This window comes from Hesperophylax consimilis, chromosome 16, assembly GCF_061612785.1.
Source record: "Hesperophylax consimilis isolate HC1 chromosome 16, BYU_Hcon_1.0, whole genome shotgun sequence".
In the NCBI taxonomy this organism is placed as follows: domain Eukaryota; kingdom Metazoa; phylum Arthropoda; class Insecta; order Trichoptera; family Limnephilidae; genus Hesperophylax; species Hesperophylax consimilis.
This window is the reverse complement of record NC_142851.1, coordinates 9,121,202-9,141,936: the sequence shown is the minus strand read 5'-3', so window position 1 is coordinate 9,141,936 and position 20,735 is coordinate 9,121,202. Positions and strand designations below refer to the sequence as shown.

The 20,735-nt window shown below is 36.0% G+C and overlaps 1 protein-coding gene across 3 annotated transcripts; it reads left to right on the top strand.

Moving 5' to 3' along the window:
• Nucleotides 1-159: 159 nt before the first annotated feature.
• Hrd3 (HMG-coA reductase degradation 3) lies at nt 160-19,378 on the top strand. 3 transcript variants are annotated; one of them, XM_089641459.1, is made up of 14 exons: nt 160-388; nt 607-924; nt 1,824-1,951; nt 2,369-2,459; nt 4,494-4,717; nt 5,017-5,212; nt 7,546-7,700; nt 11,217-11,342; nt 12,198-12,426; nt 12,840-12,988; nt 13,726-13,888; nt 15,363-15,531; nt 17,086-17,290; nt 18,254-19,378. In XM_089641459.1, the coding sequence occupies exons 2-14, from the start codon at nt 612-614 to the stop codon at nt 18,383-18,385; spliced, it is 2,280 nt and encodes a 759-aa protein (XP_089497585.1). In that variant the 5' UTR covers nt 160-388; nt 607-611; the 3' UTR covers nt 18,386-19,378. The 3 variants fall into 3 exon arrangements, with proteins under 3 accessions (XP_089497585.1, XP_089497584.1, XP_089497583.1); XM_089641458.1 differs by having other exon boundaries at nt 1,815-1,951; XM_089641457.1 differs by having other exon boundaries at nt 1,812-1,951.
• The last annotated feature ends 1,357 nt before the right edge of the window (nt 19,379-20,735 follow it).

The following is a 20,735-nucleotide window of genomic DNA, read 5'->3' as shown; positions in this document are numbered from 1 at the left end:
ATTCTGTGAAACAACCCATCCTAAGAGTTCAAGCGGCATTCATACCCATACCCATAAATATACCACTCTCCCCATACCTATGCCAATACCACTGCCGGTACAGATGGCAGTGCCAATACCCATCACAACCCATCATTTCGGTATTATGGGCCATAGACAATATATTTATCTGTCAAATCCGAAATTAAAATTATAAGAACGCAAATAAATTGTATCATTTTGATAAGAATTTAATTATATTTCTAGAAATGCCATGAAAATGTTCTGAATCGGGAAAACAAGCCTACAGAACATCTCCAGAAATAGAAACAATTTGTGGTTGAATGTTGACGTGCTGTCAAATTCGACATTATTCTTGTTTTATTTAAAAGTGACGTTTTTGGGACACGTAAGTATTCAAAGTTTCTGGAAAATTAAAGTGCACCGAAATTATCTCTATAACCTTATTATTGGCAAACTAAACTTGTAGATTTTTCAATAAATTAGTTTAAAAATGTAAAATATTGAGAATGGTTTACTAATATTAAATATCGTCATTATTTATGTAAACATTTATGTTATCAAAATGTGATTTACATGAATTAAATTAAAGCGTTTCGATTTCAGGCAAAATGAATACATTTCTCAAAACATCAATATTATTATTTTTGCTGACGATCACTCTCAGTCTCGGGGAGTTGTCAGGCCCTTTGAATACACTTAAAAAGGAATTATCCAAGTCAGCGGAATCTGATGGCGAGGCACAGGAGAGCCCTTCTAATCTCAATGACGATGAAGATAACCTGAATGACATGGAGGCCGATGATAAGGGGCCAAATAGTTTATTAGTCAAAATGACTAAGTTTATATTGGAAGAAAAGAAACGAAATGCTAATAATGAAGGAGAAAATGACAGCGAATCTCCACATGCTACAAAATACAAAGGTTAGTTGTCGTGATTCTAATACAGAGGTTAATAAACTAAATATTGCACACTTTTATTGCTGTGAAAAATCACAGTGCGCTTCTCAATTCTTATTCTTGTAACCAACGTTCCCTCTAATTAAAAGAATAAAGAGGCAAGTGCGCAGATGCACACATTCATGCATAGACAAAATTAAGAAAACAAGTTAACGCATCATGAAATTACATTTTTAAAATATGTAGATTATAAAACAATTATTTTCTCACCTGATAATGTTCATTCATATTGGAGTCTAGTAGGTTAATAATTGATGATACTTTAACAATGATTATTTGTAGCTTCTGTTGTATAATATATAATTTATTTATTTCGGTTTATGTCGATTCCTTACCGGCCCACAAAAGAGTGAGGTAAGGCTAACGAACTAAACAATGACAAATTTTTCTTGAAATTATGTATCGCCTCCAAAGGATATGCATTGTTTCTCAGGTACGCAGCAATGAAACAGTTACAGTAAAAAGAGATAGTACCTATGGTTATACTTCTCATTTGCAAGCAAACAAAAACACACAAAAAAACAGGTAGACCTTCAAACAAAAATCTAAAACGAAGACTTTCAAAAAAGTAACAAAAATCTGGTGGCACATTTCTTTTTTCGAGATGTGTGCGGATAATTTTTAGCAGGTGCTCACCCGCACACCTTGGGAACATTGCTTTTTTAAAACATGATGCTAATGCAAAGAATTAAGCTCTACTATCAGGACAATATTAAATAAATTGTTTTTTTTTTCAATTCCATTAAAAATAATTTGAATCTTTAAAAAAAAATTATTCTCAATCAAATTTTCAAATGTTTAACTCTTGCATTTTTTCACCAAATGAAAATCTAAGATTAACAATTATTAAGGAGATTTTTCAGAGTTAGACAGTTCGGAGCTGATGGACAAGGATCCCGACCAGACGTCGCGGCTTGCTATTCTACAAATGCAGAAATGGATGAAGACACTTTCTGATCTTGGTCAGGAACTAGATGGCATAGTGTCAGAGGTAACATCTAAAATAAAACTTAAGTTTTATATTATAAACTAGATTTTACCGGTGAAAAATCATGGAATGTAGCTTGACTTATTACATACTTACATAGTTCCACTTTTTAAAACAGCCTGCAAAAGTAATGGTACACTCTCACCTGATCTATTCTTTGGTCTATTTCGTAGAATCTATGGATTAGATCAGTGAGAACAGGTTTTTCTATGGATTAGAAACCAAAAGTTGATCGATTTCAAATTTTGCTCTGTAAATTGACCGTAGAGACTCATAGAATACATCTGGTGAGATCTCGTCTTAAGCTATTTCAAATATGGAATTAAAAAAATTATTGTTATATATGTCTATCCATTTTGTTCTGTACATAAACCACAAATACAATTTCCAATATATATTATCATTGTTAAATGATTGCAGGAAACTGAAGACAATCCCGAAGAAACCCTTGAAAAGCTGGTAATGGCTCCCCCAGAACCAGAGGAGGAACTAACTCCAGAAGAAATGGAACGTATGCATTAACCATCTGAATAAAGTACTTATTTACTGTAGATATGGAGACGGTCTGCACATGTCTTCCATAAGCTCTATATCTCTTGGTCCCACGACACGTTTCCCCAGGTGTAATGAATGGGCAACTGAAGTTAGTTGACATGAAAGTAAGACATTGGAGGGGACCCACCACTTTTCCAACGGCGTTTGTAAGGAAACATACGGTTTCCTCCTTCACCACACATGTAAAGACTCTATTTTTTATTTATTTAACGACTCTAAACCTTCCAATATCCTTGCATACGGGATTAGCAAGCAGTATGCAACTACTTACATAGTTAGTTTAATATTACAGACACCGCAATCTGAAAATAGAATAGTACAAGAGATACTGTTAAAGACAAAAAAAGGAGATCTAAAATCAAATATGTAAGTATACAACGCTATGAACTTGCATCATCGCATACCCAAGACAGCTAAAACGCTTTCGCCGGGCAGTCCCATTGAGAATGAACTCGGCAGTCGGCCAAACCGCAAGCGAGACCCGTTTTCCGCACCCCTTAGCCAGCTTCCTGATTGGCCCTCGGCGAACTGTAGTGAGAAGGAGGGGGAAGATGCCCGAAGACCCTGAGGAAAGAGTGAGCATCGGGTCACCAGAGGCATGGCAGAAGGGCACTGAGTTCGCGTGGTCATACCTCAGGCCAGTTCATGGCAATGAGGGAGGCGGAGGCGGGTTGCGGGACAGCTTTTTTCGGGGGATTCGTCAGCTGGGTTAGTGCAGGGACAGGTCTATTCCATCCCCTAGATAGGGTGATGAACGATACAGAAAATTTTGGAGTTCAGTTCTAGCCTAACTAAAGGAAAAACAAAGTTCATTTAACCTTGATCAATCTTTAATCGGTTGTCGTAAGCTCACCAACGAAATAAATAATAGCATAAAAAAATTAAGGCAGTCAAGGTTGTGCAATTTATTAGTTGTTCATTAACAGACTGGAGATCGCAAGACCTTTAGGAACGACAAAAATAAAATATAAATTCCAGAAAAATATTTTCAAAACGATTTCATCAGCATCGCATTGACAGCGAGTGTAACGAGGTTATATAATAACAAGCTAGAAAAACAATAGAGAAAAAAAGAATAGACTGTATTAAGTCTTATAACAGCGATGCAAGTAGAAAGTGCGTGGCAATGCTGAAAAAGTGTGAGAAAAATATTTTAAAAACGCATTGAAATTAACAATTGTGTAATGTTTTTGAAATGAATAAACAAAATTGAATTGAATTGAGAAATCAGGAATAACCATCGATAGCAAGCATAAGTAATAGTTTTAACAATTCAAAGCATATACATTAAGTAAACGAGTTATAGAAGAGATTCCGGGGAAGACAGGAGCAATACGCGCAGCACCTGAAACAAAGATGAGTTTAGTCTAAATCGGTGATTCTGAGAACAGGCCATGAAAGTAAGACAACAACAAGCTGTTGGTATATGGAGAGTTTTTATGGTTGTCCGGCCTCTCTTTATTGTATTAATTACAGTCTATTGACTATTATTCCGCCACCCCAAAACCTTAATGTAAAAGGACCATTATACCAAGGGCCAAGAGCCGGAGCATCTAGGCGGGACATTGATTTTATAGCTGAATCATTTTTTCTAATCTTTTTCACATTCAGTCATTGGTGCTTTCCACTCTCGAGTTCTGCATGGGTTCCAGTAGTTTTTTTAATCTAGATTTTGGGTAGTTGTGTGGCTTTTCTACAAGCATTTTAAATTGTCATATTTAAAGAATGAGAAAAAAAATAAGAAAATTAAGATAATGTTGGTAGTTCTTAGTCAAAGTATGATACAGTTAAATATGTATAACTGAAGGGGATAGGGTCGAATTAGCTCGTTGTTAGAGCAAAGCTCTGGCAAAGTTGAGGTCCTGGGTTCAATTCCTAGATGCAACCGAATCTTTTTCTATTTCACATCTTTTGTTTGAGAGACATTAATATTGTCTTCAATGATTAAAAAACAAGAATTCATTTTTAAAAAGCAATTTTTTATTCTTAGGTGAAAAGATCTTCCAGCAAGGAATGGGACATTTAAATAAGAGCCGTGGAGATAAAATTGAGGGCTACAATCTCATCGTAGAGGCTGCGGAGATGGGACACAAAGGAGCCCTGATCAAACTGGCTTGGGGACTCTTGTTTGGAAACTATATGGAACAGAACATCACTCAAGCTACGGATATTTTTGCTTCATTGGCCGAGAAGGGAAATGCTGATGCGCATGCCGTATGTTACACCACATTTATTTCAACATTCAAATTTTCTGTTGATCTACCAAAATTTTTTGGGTAGGGTACATAATCCATTTATAATTTTATTCTCAGTATGACTAACTACTTTCATTGGAAACGTGTAGATCTTTTGTACTACTTAAATATCTTTTCAAATTAATTAACAGAAACTCACTCTCTACTCTATTTACCACTCTGAATTAAACACGAAGATTCTTCTACAAATGCAATGCATTTTTTACTGTTTTATTTTATTTGACATTCTGTATCTAACACAGTTGTATGTTGTGTCAGGGCTTGGGTCTGCTCTACGCCTCTGGCATTGGTGTCAACGTTTCCCAGGCTCGGGCTTTGGTCCACCTGACTATGGGGGCCCTAGGGGACAACACGTGGGCGCAGATGGCCCTCGGGTACCGCTACTGGGCGGGGGTCACCGTGCCCGTCAACTGTGAGCGGGCTCTGGACTTTTACCGGAAGGCTGCCACTAAAGGTATCTATCTACATCTACAAGAATTTAAAAAAAAATTTAATTATGTTCTATTTTTTTTTCTTAGTACCTGCTTACATAATATTATATACCTACAGATTTACAATATTTTTTTGTAATAATATAATTTCGTCTTGTTTCCATTTTGGCATTAATACTAAAGTTAGGATTTTTTAAACTTCGTCCACAAGTTTGATCACTCGTCGATCAGATACATTTTGATGTTTTTTGCATTTTAACTGTCCCGTTAAACATCGATTTTCAGCCTATCTTTGATAAAAATCGAAGCAAATCGGTCATGTTGTAATGCTAGTTAGCTTATCACAATTTCATCAAAAGCTAAAACGGGACAAGAATCTGTGTTCAACAAATGGCACTGATCGTTAATTTGATGGTTATAAAATATGATTAAGTGTAAACTACTCCAAGCTAACTTAAACTACCTAACAATTATCAAGCTCTTGATAATTTAACGTTTTCTGCCAGTACAGGTTGATTTATTAAACATCATTCATCGTTTTATATCTATTTGATTGCTTCCGCTTGTTATTTGCTAATGATTAGTCGTAAGTAGGTAATCAATTTTTTCAAAAATGTTCGTGAGGTACTAACATTATACAGCACTTACACAGTAATCCGCCGCTTAATTTTATCGGACAACTAATATAACCCGCTGTTATTTTTACTACATTGATGAAAGCACAAAATCAAACTCTCGAGTAGTCCACTGGGTGCCTGGATTCGAACCCCGAGCTTTGTACACCAACGGGCCGGGTTATCTTCTTACACAGTTATATCGTCGTCTAGATTGGTCGACCAGATCATTTTATCAGCCAGGTTCATTATTCCAGTTTCAGGACATTTCGATTAGTCCTCTGTGTATTCTAGCAACTGTCGCATGTGTTTCTGTTTGTTTTGTTCTGCCACATTTTTTGTTTGCATCAGTTTACAAAATGGAGTCTTCTTGCAAGCGTAAACTTGACACTTTAATTTAATTAAAAAAATTGCAATTTAGCGAAAGATCGATAGCTGTGTTTGTTTGTTTTTACGGAATACTTGTTTTAATTATTAGCATATTTTGTATGTATGCACTATAATCCGAGACATTATTTTTATCTAATGCTGCCACATAAATAGTTGTTAAAGAAAGTCAAACACCGCAATACGCTTTCTTGGCTTTATATATCTGAGTTTAAAAAAAATTAGGTTAACTCCACACAGAAGGCCGTGAGGGATCTATCATTTTCCTCAGGGCCTATGTCATCTTTGGAAATGCTTGGGAAGCCCAAAAACATGTACAAGCGATCCATATACGTCAGCCGTATACAAATGTTGGGCAAGCGTTTTGCGTGTTTCCCAAGGGATCGATGATGTTAGGAGCATCTTCCATTGTTACACCGGCAGAGCTAATGCAGCACTTGCATGTCATGTCTGTGCTCAGTTTCAAACGATATGTAATTATCACATTGTATGTCATTGTACCTAGCCATTGGTCTTTGCTTACCTTCTACTGTGTTATTAATTTGTCCTTCTTCCCCAGCTGACACGCAACAATAATTTTAACTCATTCTGTAAGATAATCACCATCTTAGATTTTGCCGCATTCATTTTCAGTCCGCAATCCAGGCACAGGGACGTCACTATGTATGTATCGTAGTTAATTCTTCTTTTACTTGAAATGATGTTATGTTGGCAACCCTATCTCACATTTATTTTCACAAAATATTACTAGCGCTTTCGCCACTTTGGTTTGTTTTCCACAAGTCCAAATAAAAGTTGATATACATTTTGAAACAATTAAAAAAAATTTGATAGGGTATTTTCATAATAAAGAAAATTAAAATAAAAAAAATATTTGCAGAAAGCAATATCGCTTGTGGTTTGACGTATAATTAAATGAATCAAACTCTTTGTTTTTAACCTTTAATTTATTTACCATCCGGTTTCGTTTGGCTCAAGCTTAATCGGGGTAAAAAACTTTTAATTTTGTACTAATAATAGATCATGGGCATGAAAACGAGACAACCGTTGGTATATATATAGAGTATGCATGATTGTCCGGTGTCTCTTCATTATCACCTATCATTGTCGGATATAATTCATTGTGTTGATTACAGTCTATTGACTATTATGTCGCCATCCCACTGTCACACTAAAACCTTAATGCAAAGACATGCACTTGGGTACAAACAAAACCAAGTTTCCTGTATATCGGACAAAATATGGACTGTCGATTTCCTGAAAATAAATAAATAATGTCACACCACAAAATGCATTGCTTTCACTGTGACAAACACTAAGCCTACTAACTGGGATTTTTTCTATTTTGTTTCCAGTTGCCAGCGAGGTGACCTTCAGCGGTGGAGCGGCCATTCAGAGGATCCGACTCTTGGACGAACATGAGAATTCTGGATTCAGCTCAGGAATTCTGTACAACAATCTCATTGAATATTACCAGCTTATGGCTGAAAAGGGAGATATTCAAACTCAGGTACTGCTTTTACCAATAAATTACCAATGCGCTTAATTCTGTGCATACTTACACGGGGGATTGATTCTAATAATAAAACTAATCTAAGATCTAATAATCAAAGGATTCTGATTTGATTAATACCTGGTCCCCCCAGCACAGGAACCCCTAGTGAGGAGGATTATGAATATTTTTATGATCTATCTCAAGTCACGGCGTTGTCCGGGTTTAACCCAAAGATTTTCGAAATCTGATATAAGCAGTAATTTTCCGCTTATTTTGAAAGTCAGTTTTGCAACATTTTATCAAGAAGTATCAAAATTCTGTTTGATTTGATATTACATATCGTTGCTTCCACCGCAAAATTACCTAACTGACAATTTTCACTTTTTGGACTAATGATGCAAATTTGTCTGCAATTATGACCCTTACGTCCATACAAAATTATACAATAAACAAAAATATGGTTTTTAAAACATAATTCAAATACTAAATTACCTATCTGACAGCTTCTCATTTGTGCCTGCAAAATTATCTAACTGCCATTTTAACTTGAGAGATTTCACGCATTGTGTTGCGCTGCATTCAAACTCCAAAATTGTAATTTTATATAGAATTTACCATGCAAAGTGAACTGTGACAAATATATAAGATATTTATAAATCCATTTTATACATGAAATACACTTATAACTAGTCAGTTATGTTTAAATTTAACAATTTATTGAACTTGTCTGTTATAGATTTTTGCAAGTTAGAATATTTTTGTTACCGCAATTTTTTTAGCAGTTATCAAATTTTGCATCATACATAATGAATGAGAATAACTTGTCTGCCGTTGATATTGAGCAACTTCTGCTGATGGATGATATTATTAAATTTCCTTACGATGATCTTGGGAATGAATTAAATACTAATGAAATGATTATCACTGAGGAAAAAGTCTCTGAAAATCTAGATCCGGATAACGAAGCTGTACCAGAATGCAATATTTCATATAATTCTGAAAATAATAGAGAAAGATGTATCTGTTAACCTGGATTCTGATTACAAGGCTGCATTAGAATGCAGTAGCTCAGATGATTCAAATTCTGATGGCGATGTCCCAAGGAAAACAATTTCCTCCGAGTACGAGTGTTGACAATATTGAAAATGTTAGTTTGGAAAATGATACTAACATAGTAACAATATCTACAAGAGAAACTAACAAAAGGGGAAATGATTATATGGGTTTAAAAAACAAAATGATGGAAAATACTTGTTAAGTGAATCCCAGGCACCTATTTGTTCTTCCTGACTTCTAAAAACAAACATTGTCATGAATTTAATGATATTCAGAGGCAACAAATGTTTACTTATTTTTGGTAAAATATGAACCGGGATATGAAAAAAATATGTATCAGCTCTTTAACAGATAGTATTCCTACAAAGCGGCTTTCTGCCTGTGAGAGTCAAGAAGGCAATATTCTCATGTTTACTACTTGAAAAATGGTGAAGAAAAAAAGCAAGTTTGTAAGGAAACATTTGACAGTATTTTTGATTTAGATTCAGCTACTGTCACAAATTGTATTACAGCCTTCAAAAGTGGTATGCACACACACAAATCCAATTCGAAAGTCCCACTACGTAGACGCAATAATAATACAATTATGGAAGAAGGGCGAAATGTAATGATAATTTTTTTTTTTAAATCTACCGAAGCTTCTGTCACATTATTGCAGGGCATACGTTCACTATTGATATGCAAGCTGTAAAACTTGCCCCCTGTTTTGAAAGCAAGTGCATTTTATTATAAAACAAAACTTTGTGTCCACAATTATACGATTTATAACATGGTAACAAAGGATTGCTACCTATGGGATGAGTGTAAAGGGGGTTTGATTGCCAATATATTTTCTACAATACTTATGAAAGTTTTAGAATCATACATAGCAGCAAACACCCAAACAAAAATATAGTTTTGTACACAGATGGTTGTGGTTATCAAAACAAAAACACAACTCTTTCAAACGCACCACTTATGTAGATTAAGTTTAACTAACATTAATATAGAAATAGAGCATAACTATTTAGAAAAGGGTCATACCCAAATGGAAGAACATAGCTGCCATAGTTTAATTGAACGAAAACTTAAAAATAACTAAATCTACTTCCCAACCGATTATCTGGGAGTATGCAGAGAAGCTAGAATTTCTCAACCCACTTCAGTATTTAAGTTACGAATATTTTTTGAATTATGACAATGTTAATGTCTATAGTTCAATTCGTCCAGGACATAGACGAGTTGACCCAACAGTAGCAGATTTACGATGCTTGCAATATTTGGCTGGTAGACTTAACTTTAAACTTAATTATAATGATTCGTGGAAGCCATTAAAAGCCACCAGTTTCAACCTTAAACGACTACGCTCAACCAGCACAGCTGTATAAGAGACAGATAAAAATTAAACAAAATTGAAAAATTCAACCACCTCCGGGATTTGAAAAGTGTCCTTCCGAAATTCTCTTGAGAATTTTATGATAAACTTTTTCATTAAATATTATTTTAAGTGTCATAGAACAGTGTTAATTTTTATATTATTTTATCAAAAATCATTATTATTTGATAGACCGAAGACGTCTAATTTCTTAATTTTTTGTTCATATTGTTGTTGATTTATTTTATTTTCGTCACTTTAGTGTTATAAAACGAAAATTATGTAAATATTCTGTTCTGGAAGTACTACTAGGTAGTAAATTTTACGTGCAAAATTCCATAAGTGACAAAATTTTTCAATGCAAAAATACTTATCTAACACTGCCACTACACTGTTTAAAAAAAATATATTTTGTCCAAATAAAATATAATGAAAAAAATATTCATTAGATACGTCTTTTATTAAAATAAAAAAATCAGTCTAATTATAAAATGGGAAGGTTTTTTCGCTTTCCTGAAAAAGTACATTTTTGCAGTTAGGTAATTTTGCGGTGGAAGCAACGTTATGTAAGTTGTATTTAAACTAGGTAAAAAATAATAACTGATTTTACATTACGCTTTTTTGACCGTGCTATTTCAAAATCATGTAAAAACAGAATGGTCTGTAAAGAAATAAAAATTGAATGCTTTGATCTGAAACAACAGTAAACTTATTCATTTTATCTTAACTCACAGCATTAAAATCGTTTCAGTTTGTTGACTACAGACGGTTCTATGGGCATTGTTGCTTCGGTGACCGGATAAATCATCTCAATGATAATTCATCACATCTTTAAAAAGTTATATAAAGTCATGGAAAGTGATGAAACAAAAACTTTATTAACTGGGTTAAGTAGGTTAGGTTAGGTAAGGTTAAATCTTTTTTTTTTTTTCATCGTTTCTAATGACTTTATATCACTTTTTAAAAGTGTGTTGAATTGTCACTGTGTTGAGTTATCATGGAACCATTGCTTCAACTACTCAGTAGATAAATTGATAGAAGTGTATTGTGGATGTGTCTGGGTGTGCCCAAATCTTCTGTACTTCTGGTGTAATTGATTTACCATTTGTTTTTAATTTCAGGTCGGCCTCGCCCAGCTGCATTACCAGGGTGGACGTGGTGTACCTCTCGACTTAGAAAAGGCCATGCATTATTTTACTAAAGCCGCCAATGCTGGGAACGCGGAAGCAATGGCTTTTCTGGGAAAGGTAAAATTTCAAAAACGCTTGCAACTGTCTTAAAATCGTAAGAGTTCAATTATGTCTAGGAGAACGTAATTTGTTATTTAATAATTTTACACTCCATTATCTCTCCTTGGTACAATGCCCACAATCAATGGGTGGTGCGCTGGAAATATTGCCATTCTATCCTTACATTAGGTCAGGTAAACCTTTAGCAATAAAGGATACTAGCAACTAGCAATTTTGAAGCTTGCTGGAATGAACGGTATGCGAATTGTTAACTAAAGTGGCGTCATCTTGTTGAAGAGTTAGCATTGGCGAGCGCCGTTCATGTTTCAGAAAAATTTCAATAATATGGTCAACATTCATGCTCTGTGCGTATAGATAATTGATGTTCCCGTGTGACGTTTCTCGATGAGCGATATGGAATTCGCTCGCACCATGTGACTTATGACAAGTGATACAAACAACAAAAATTCGAGCCGGTTGAATTTTACTTAATATTAAGTTATTTGCTTTGATTTTCGGTGATATTATTTTCGGTTGATAATTATTATTTTTAGAATAACTGAAATTTTTGGTGTGCGTTGCTTCAATGCTCCTTAGCGCTAGCCGCCACTACCCACAATGAATGGTGTTTGTTACAATATGGGGGGTATTTCACTGCCTGTTGAGTAGTATGTATTCTTTGTTTCACCTCTGCTAAGTAATTTTACCCGTCAAGTATCGCCGTGTTAAACCTATGATCAATGTAATTCTATTACTCAGAGGTTATGAAATAACCCCTTAGTTTAGGTGTATATTGAGATGACAATATGTCTAACATAACTTAACCTTTTTATTTAGATTGCATTATTATAAAACAACATTATTTTCTTCTAGATATTCTTAGAAGGAAGTGAGACAGTAGAAGCCAACAATGAAACGGCGCTCCGGTATTTCCGCAAGGCCACGGAGTTGAACAACCCGGTGGGGCAGTCGGGTCTCGGTCTGATGTATCTCCATGGGCGGGGAGTCCAGAAGGACACCAACCAGGCTCTGAAGCTGTTCAAGCTGGCGGCGGACCAAGGATGGGTGGAGGGACACTTGCAGCTCGGGAATATGTACTTTGGTAATTATTATCGTCCTAAATCATGTTAAAAAATCATTCAGTCCTCTTATCCATTTCTTCACTCATTTCCCTATAAGGTTTGAGGAATCAACCTTTACCCTCATCTACAACACGGGTTGGGAGTCTTTTTGCCGCCAAGGGCCTTTTTGATATTTGGGTGTATCATTCGCGGGCCGGCCATGTGTACATACTACATCCAGTACATCCTGCTTCAAAACTGGTTTTTTCACTCTCCTGTAAAATATATATTTTTTTCCTTGTGCGCCCAGCAACGAATTACATATCATTTTACAGTACTGTATGCATTTGGAAATTATTTTTGACCTTTTAAACATTTTTGTAAATTCATTCGAAAATATTACATAATAATTAACCGAGTATTGCGTTTTTCATTAAACTGTATTGTTTTTCAGCTGGTATCGGAGTAAGGAGGGATTTCAAGTTGGCCAATAAGTATTTCTCATTGGCCACTCAATCTGGGCACGTACTGGCTTTCTACCATTTAGGTCAAATGCACGCCCAGGGCATGGGAATGCTGGCTTCATGCCCCACTGCTGTTGAAGTAAGTTGAACCTTAATACTTTTTGAAAACTATAGTGCCTGCTTAGTGTCTTTATAATTATATCTTAAATCTCAAAATTAACATACATATTAATAAAAATAGTAAATTATGGCAACTATAACCATTTTTGCTCCTGTGCGCCTATTTCTCAATGTTATGATTTCTTATTTTTAATGATAAACTAATGTTTATAAGACAAGGTTTTATGCATAGCATAAAGGATAACAAATAATTATAAACAATAATTAAAAATAATAATATTTGACAAGTCAAAAATATTTCACCAATAAATGAAGATATCCACATGTCTCGACGCCATCTATTGAGAAATTTAGCACTAACAAAGCCTTTCCTACAAAAATAAAGTTGGTTGTTTACAGGTTTAAAAAATATAATAAACAGTAATTGTTGATTGAGGTACTAGTACATATTGAATCATTCGGCGGGTTGGAAATAAGCCGACATAGCTCAGTGGTTACAGAGCACCTGACCGGACATCAGAAGGCACGGGTTCAATTCCCGTTGGCGGCATTTATTTTTACTCAGGAGATATTTTCAATTTTTATTAATATTTCAAGCGATTAATTTAATTATTTGTTATGATTTCTTGTTGAACTTCAGTATCAAGAAAATATGACAGATGTTGCCTTTCTTTCGGCGAGAAAAAGTAGGGTTGCCAGAATGATAATTTTTGCAATCATAAATATATATAATGCAAATGTTTCTTTTTTTTTTAGCTTTTCAAGAATGTAGCTGAGAGGGGAAAGTGGGGAGAGCAGCTCATGTTGGCTTACAATGACTATAAAATGTACCCCGACAGATCCTTTGTACAGTACGCAATATTGGGGCAGCTTGGATACGAAGTAGCACAAAGCAACGCAGCATTCCTTTTAGATAGAGGTAATTTTCTTTTAGTTGAAAATAATTTATTGCGTACACGGTAAGTTTTGTGCCATATCATCCAAAAAAATTGCATTGTCTAAATATAAAATATTATAAACTCATTAGTTGGCCTTGGCCAGATAACTGGTCAAGAAAAATGCAAGATTTTCAATATGTATTATGCAAATATGGACCGCTATGTTAGAAGGTCTTCGCTCCGGGCCGCCATAATTTATGCCTCTCGACAAAATTTTTATTTTCATAAATAGTAGAATGCATTGCTATCTTAACACACCTTCGGTGGGAAGGGTAGTTTTACCTTTAACGCTGGTCCTACTTGAATGGCGGAAAAAGGCATTACAGTCCAATAATTCAATGATGGGCAGGATCGAAACATTAACATGATCGATATATTTTATTTGAAACATCAAAAGAATGGAATGATTAATCGATTTTATTGTTCGTAGTTCAGCGGGAGCAGTAGCTGCGGACAGAGGCAGATTTTTGCTGGTGTGGGGATTATTGTGATGCGATTATTCTATAGTGATGCCATATCTACCGAAACTTCATTAGATCTACCGATTTCGGAAAAAATCTACCGTTCTACCCAAATTTGTAGAAATCTACTGGATTTTGGGAAAATCAACCGAAATTTTTAAAAATCTACTGAATTCAGTGAATATGCACGGAAGTTTCTGAATTCTGTGCAATTTTTTTTCGAAATTCAATTATTCCCTTTGGAAATTCTCAACCCCCCCTCCCATGGATTTTAAAACATTTGGGGATTAATTTTCTCCAAAATTCTCTAGCTACCTCTTATACCTCTCCGAAATTCCATAGCTACCCCACCCCCCACGGATTTGGGAGATGTGGGGAATTATTCTCATCTGAAATTCGCTAACACCCCTTCTCCCCACCCACCATAATTTCAAAATACTGTGGGGAATTGTCTATCCTGAAATCTCTAGCCATTCCCCTCCCCCATGGATTCGAAAATTTCGGGCATATCATCATTGATTTTGCACCTATAAATTTTGAGAAACTACTGATTGTCTCTAATCTACCGAGTTTTTCCACCAAAATCTACCGATTTTCATTTTCGCTGTATGGCATCACTGTTATTTTTTCAAATCCTTTGAAGTCACCCGAATTCATTTCTAAACTTTGTAATTTTTACCACTATTGCAACTATGCAAAACCAAATGTAGTTTTCAAATTATGTATAAAGCTATAACTAAAACACGTCTTGACACATTTTCAATGAGATTGGATCAAAGGGGCCAACGATATAAAAATATTTACTCGGAGCGACAAAAATATGTCATATCATAATTTAATAATGAATTATTAATGGAAATTAATTGATAAAAAAAAATCACTAAAAATAATTCATTAATAAAATTTTTATTAATAATTAATTTTAAAAAGAAAGATCATCACCTGAATACGTGAATTCTGTTTGGTTTCATGTTGTTCCATTCTTGCATTGCAGGAGAAGTAAGACTTTTTGAGACTCCAACCGAAGACTATGTGAGGGCTTTGACATTCTGGAGCAGGGCGGCTGCTCAGGGATATTCATCAGCTCAAGTGAAACTCGGAGACTATCATTACTACGGATTAGGAACACCAGTAGACTACGAAACAGCTGCCAGCCATTACAGGTACCTACATACATTACTTTTTGCTTTTGTGTTAGGGTGTGTAGTCTACATTTAATGATCATCATCATGGCATTTTTTTATTTTTATATTAACTCCACACAGGAGGCCCTGAAGAAAATAATTTCCCTCAGGGCCTATGTCATCTTTGGGGATGCTGTGTGGAGGGGTCTTTTTGTGGAGAGGAAGGAGTGAACATGGGTCTTGAAGAGTCCCATGTTGTAGGAGGGAGGAAACACAGAGGCCGGCAGTTCGTTCCACAGCCGAGCTGTTGAACTTAAGAACGAATCGTAGAAGCGACCCGTTCTCATGTGACAAGTGTCAACTGTGTACAAATGTTGGGCGCGCGTTTGGCGTGTATCCCGACTACGCACCGGTGCCGAAGGGATCAATGACGCTAGTTCCTCAGAGCATCTTCCATTGTAATACCGATAGAACAAGGACAGCATACCTACCTGACGCCTGTGCTCTAAAGATTGCAGTCCGTTTGTTAGATTGGGGAATCTATCAAACGGACCGCCCGTTTCTGCACAGAGTCAAGGGTTTTTTTCAGGTATTTAGGGGCTCCGGACCAGAGATGGCTGACAAATTCGACAGTAGGGCGCACTTGCGATTTGTACAGGGTCAGCAGTTGTGTACTATTAAAGTATCTGCAGGCCCTGTACAGTACGCCCAGCTTCTGAGAGGCCAACTTTACTCTGGCTTCGATGGAGCCCCCGTACCTGAGCTGGTCACTTATAGTTACACCAAGCATATCAATGGAAGGCCTGTTCGGAAGATTGCTTCCGTTGAAGGAGACTAGATTATCATTTGGATCCCTTTTAGACGTAATCAGACAGGATTGGGTCTTTGAAACATTAAATTCGACGAGATTATTTTTACCCCAGGAGGAAATACTCTCGAGATAACCGTCCATTCTCTGCTTCAAAGCCCTCCGAGCCGTTGGAGTTTGTGTGCCCTTTGGGGGCTTGTTAAATAAAAAGCTATCATGAACTGTACTGTCATCCGCGTAACAATGAATCGGAGCACATGTCAAAAGGTCATTGATGTGCAACAAAAACAAAGTCGGAGACAGAACCGATCCCTGTGGGACGCCAGCATTTATGGAGTGCGAGGAAGAGGTGAAACCATCAGCAACCGCCTGAATCGACCTATCACTTAAAAAGTCAGCAATCCACGTACACAGGGATGCGGGAAGTCCGTAAGAAGGCAATTTGTTGACAAGTCCTCGGTGCCAGACCCGGTCAAAGGCCTTGGATATGTCTAGTGCGACCGTTTGGGTTTCACCGTGACGTTCCAGGCATGGTAGATACTCTCAGTATAGCTTTTGTGAAAGACCACCATTCAGAATGGAAACGTTACTTGAAATTAGCCACGTTTCACGTTCGTTCGTGGCACTCATGCAATAAAAAAGATGTGTGAGATTTGTGTTCCTTATCTCTTCAGTCCTTGAACTTTCCCATACTCCTCCAATCTTCTCCCACCGTCAGTCCACCTCTTCATCGATCTGCCTCTAGGTTGCTTTGACTATATTTGATGAATATTGTTATATTTCAGACTTGCGTCAGACCAGCAGCACAATGCGCAAGCGATGTTCAATCTTGGCTACATGCACGAGCAGGGCCTGGGTATGAGGCGCGACGTGCACTTGGCCAAGCGTTGCTACGACCTCGCCGCTGAGACCAGCACGGACGCCAAGGTGCCAGTGGCGCTGGCGCTGCTGAAGCTCTTCTTCGTGTTCAACCTCGAATCGTTACAAGAGGTGAGCCAACTTTTAAAAATTATTTAATAAAATAATTAGAACTTCTTATTAGACACCATGCCTGTGATCTTTGATTAGTTTTTCTATGTTCAGTTTTGCGAGAAACTTTTTAAAAATATCTTTGGATATCGCTAGCCGAATATTGGTTTGTTCTACGGAAATGGACTTTTACGTATAAAACTAATGTTTAGTATTGCTTTTCTATATTTCCAATAAAAAAAAAAATTATATCCCAACAGAAAATATCAAACGCAATCGCATAAGTAAACATGTTGTCATGTAATGCTCGTTTCCCACAACTTGTTAAAATTCTTTAAAGAACAAACCAATATTCTGGTGGTGATATGCTAAAGGTATGTTGATAGCCTATTGTGGATGCCTAGCTCTTCCAGAATGTAACATCTGGTTGTCCACGGAATCCTGAATCTTTTTCTCCAGCACCATTTCGAGGACGTGCTTACTTAAACAAATATTATTTCATTGAAGACAATATCAATGACTCTCAAGGAATTGTAAGAGCACTTCCCCGGCAAGGAAGAGGTCCTGGGTTCAATTCCTAGATGCGTCTGAATCTTTTTCGGTCATTTCTTTCATTTGAGAGTCATTAATATTGTCTTCAATGAAATAATATTTGTTTAAGTAAGCACGTCCTCGAAATGGTGCTGGAGAAAAAGATTCAGTCCCATCTAAGTATTGCAAATCTTCCTGGCAAGGGATCATTTCCTAGATGCTGCTGAATATTTTTCTTTCTTTTCTTTTTCACATCTCTCATTTGAAAGTCATTTACATTGTCTACAATGATTAAATATTATAATTTGAGGTTTTACCCATTACGTTATTCCAATGTAAAATTATTATATCTATAGGGTACTAGTTATTATAAGAATTCATTGTTTTTCAACTTGCATTATGGCAGATAATGCTAATACATTAACAACAATCAATTTTTTCATTTTGTTTCAGAGCCAAATATCCATCCTCTTCTCAGTAGATGAATCATTCATTTCAAATTGGGATATTTATTTGATAACTGCCCTTACGGGAATCCTTGGAGTTATAGTATATTTCCGAAGACCCCGATTGCCACCTCAATGAGATAATTAAACACCTACGTTAATATTATATTGTGGCTTGTTAATATTTGAATTAATTTCCACTTCATCAGGTCTAAGATAAATAACAAATGTTTTAAACTGATCTACGTGATAGCATATGTGATCCATCAGTACGCGGAAGTCGCATATGTGATCGACGAAGTTTCACCACATATTATATATGTACATTGTTAAAACATGCCGATTTTGCATTGAAAAGGTTAAGTTATTTTGCAATGCATGGAAAGTTTATTCAATGAATAATATTTTTTTAAATCTAAAGATAATTTGGTTTTTCCAGTCAACAGTAAATAAATTTGAAATCAAAAAACTATTCGCCTAAAGTGTACATATTACTAGAATAAAAAAATCTTATATTTAGCGTCATATTTATATAATTTTCTTTTTGAAACCTATAAACGAAAAAAAATTACATCTTCGATTCTTCTCATGTTTTATTTTTTAATTATTGATAGGCTATTTTGTTTTCGTTTAATAAGCCAATCAAAAAAAATTGTATCGTTTTTTTTCTTCTATTTTGTAAATAATATTGGTCCACTCTTTATCATTCTCAAACTTTAATAATGAATGTTGTTATGTATATCCACTGAAGAGATGAACTTATAGAAATGTGTTATGGGCGTGTCCAAGTGTCTGAAGTAAGCTCAATTTTTCCTCACTTTGTTGAAATTGATCAAACAGTTTCAAATATCGAAATTCTTTGAACAGATTAACAATTTGTTTGGCTTATCTGGGGCCTAAGTCGAAAGGTCTCATATAAATAGGCGACATCAGTTTTCTTTCAAAATGGTATAGATCTCACTTCTTGGGAGCCTTACTTCACAGACACTGCCCATTAGGGCATTTCACACTAAATAAAGGAATGTAAGGAACATAAAACATGTTGTACTTATGTGTAAATGTTAAATTAATGGATGTGTGATATATGTACTACTATTATAGATCAACAATAATTTAGTATATAAATTTTTGTAACATGTAAAAACTTGGCTATTTTATTCATGTATTTCTCTTAATCCCTCTGCGTCTTAAATCAATGCATCATCACTGTGTTTGAAATCAACGGCATGTGCTGCGACCGTTTTCACAAACATTACCTCTAACATTAACGCAAACATTCAAAATGGGGGTTTTCCTGTCCACATTTTTGTTAGAAAAAACATGGATTATTTCATTTTTTGACAACTTTTTTGTGGTCAGTGATGGAGCATAAATCGCACGAGTTTTTGAGGTTATGTGCACTGAGCGAGCTTAATAATTAACTAGCTAACTAACCATTACGCCATTTAAAGCAGGGGTAGGCAGAGAGGACAGACCGCCAAACAAATCAGTCTTGGCACACACCGTGCCTCATCAGTCTACATCGTCTCATACATACTCTTCTATTATTCTGGCTCTTGACACGGCCCGACTCAAGTGTCTGATTAACTTGATCATGCCATGTCTTCGTCGGGCGTCCCCAACTTCTTCTATCATTCACATTTGCATTGTATATTCTCCTTACACCCCTTTCTTCGTTCATTCACTCTACATACCCAAAACATTTAAGCTATCCTTAATCTTACTCATTACGCTTATATCAGCCTTGCACTCTTTGCGGATCTCCACATACCTCATACGATCATACATGGTTTTACCACACATGCGCCTCAGGGATCTCATTTCTATAGCACTCAGTATCCTTTCATTCATCCTCTGCCAGTTTCATGTCTCACTGCCACACATCAGGGTAGGTACCAGCACTCCATTGTGGACTGCTAGCCTCGCTTCTTTGGACAATTTTTTGTTAGCGTCAACTGCGTTCAGCCCTCCATTAATGGAGTTACCTGCATTTACCCTTCTTTCAATATCTCTGTCAGCCTTCCCATCTCTCGTAAATATACTAAATATTCATCATTAACAACTATATCGTACTCTTTCTTTCGAACACCGTGACTTTAGACTTACTTACATTCATCATTAACTCATTCTTCATACTTCGTTTATCGAGAGACTGTAGATATGCCATTCTGTTAGCAATCAGCCCGCATCATCAGCGTACAACAGTCAACATACTCACAGGTTACTCAAATTCGCGCCCAATCCCACCTCTTTCAATTCTTGCATACAATTATTGATGTATAAATTGAATAACCACGGTGACATTATGCAGCCTTGCTTAACACCTTTTGCTATATCAAACCACCGTTCACCCTAATACATGCAACGCTTCCCTCATACAGAGACGCAATTGCGTGTATGAGCTTCGTATTCTCTCCATACTTGGACAACACATTCCATAGCTTTTTCCTGTCAACTCGGTTGTATGCTTTTTGTAGATCTATAAAAGC

Bases quoted from the DNA above. Each gene is read 5' to 3' on its own strand.
- Hrd3 (XM_089641457.1), top strand. From the start codon at position 612: ATGAATACATTTCTCAAAACATCAATATTATTATTTTTGCTGACGATC. The intron at 5,213-7,545 runs GTATCTATCTAC...TTTTGTTTCCAG, and splicing joins CCGGAAGGCTGCCACTAAAG to TTGCCAGCGAGGTGACCTTC. The intron at 13,889-15,362 runs GTAATTTTCTTT...CTTGCATTGCAG, and splicing joins AGCATTCCTTTTAGATAGAG to GAGAAGTAAGACTTTTTGAG.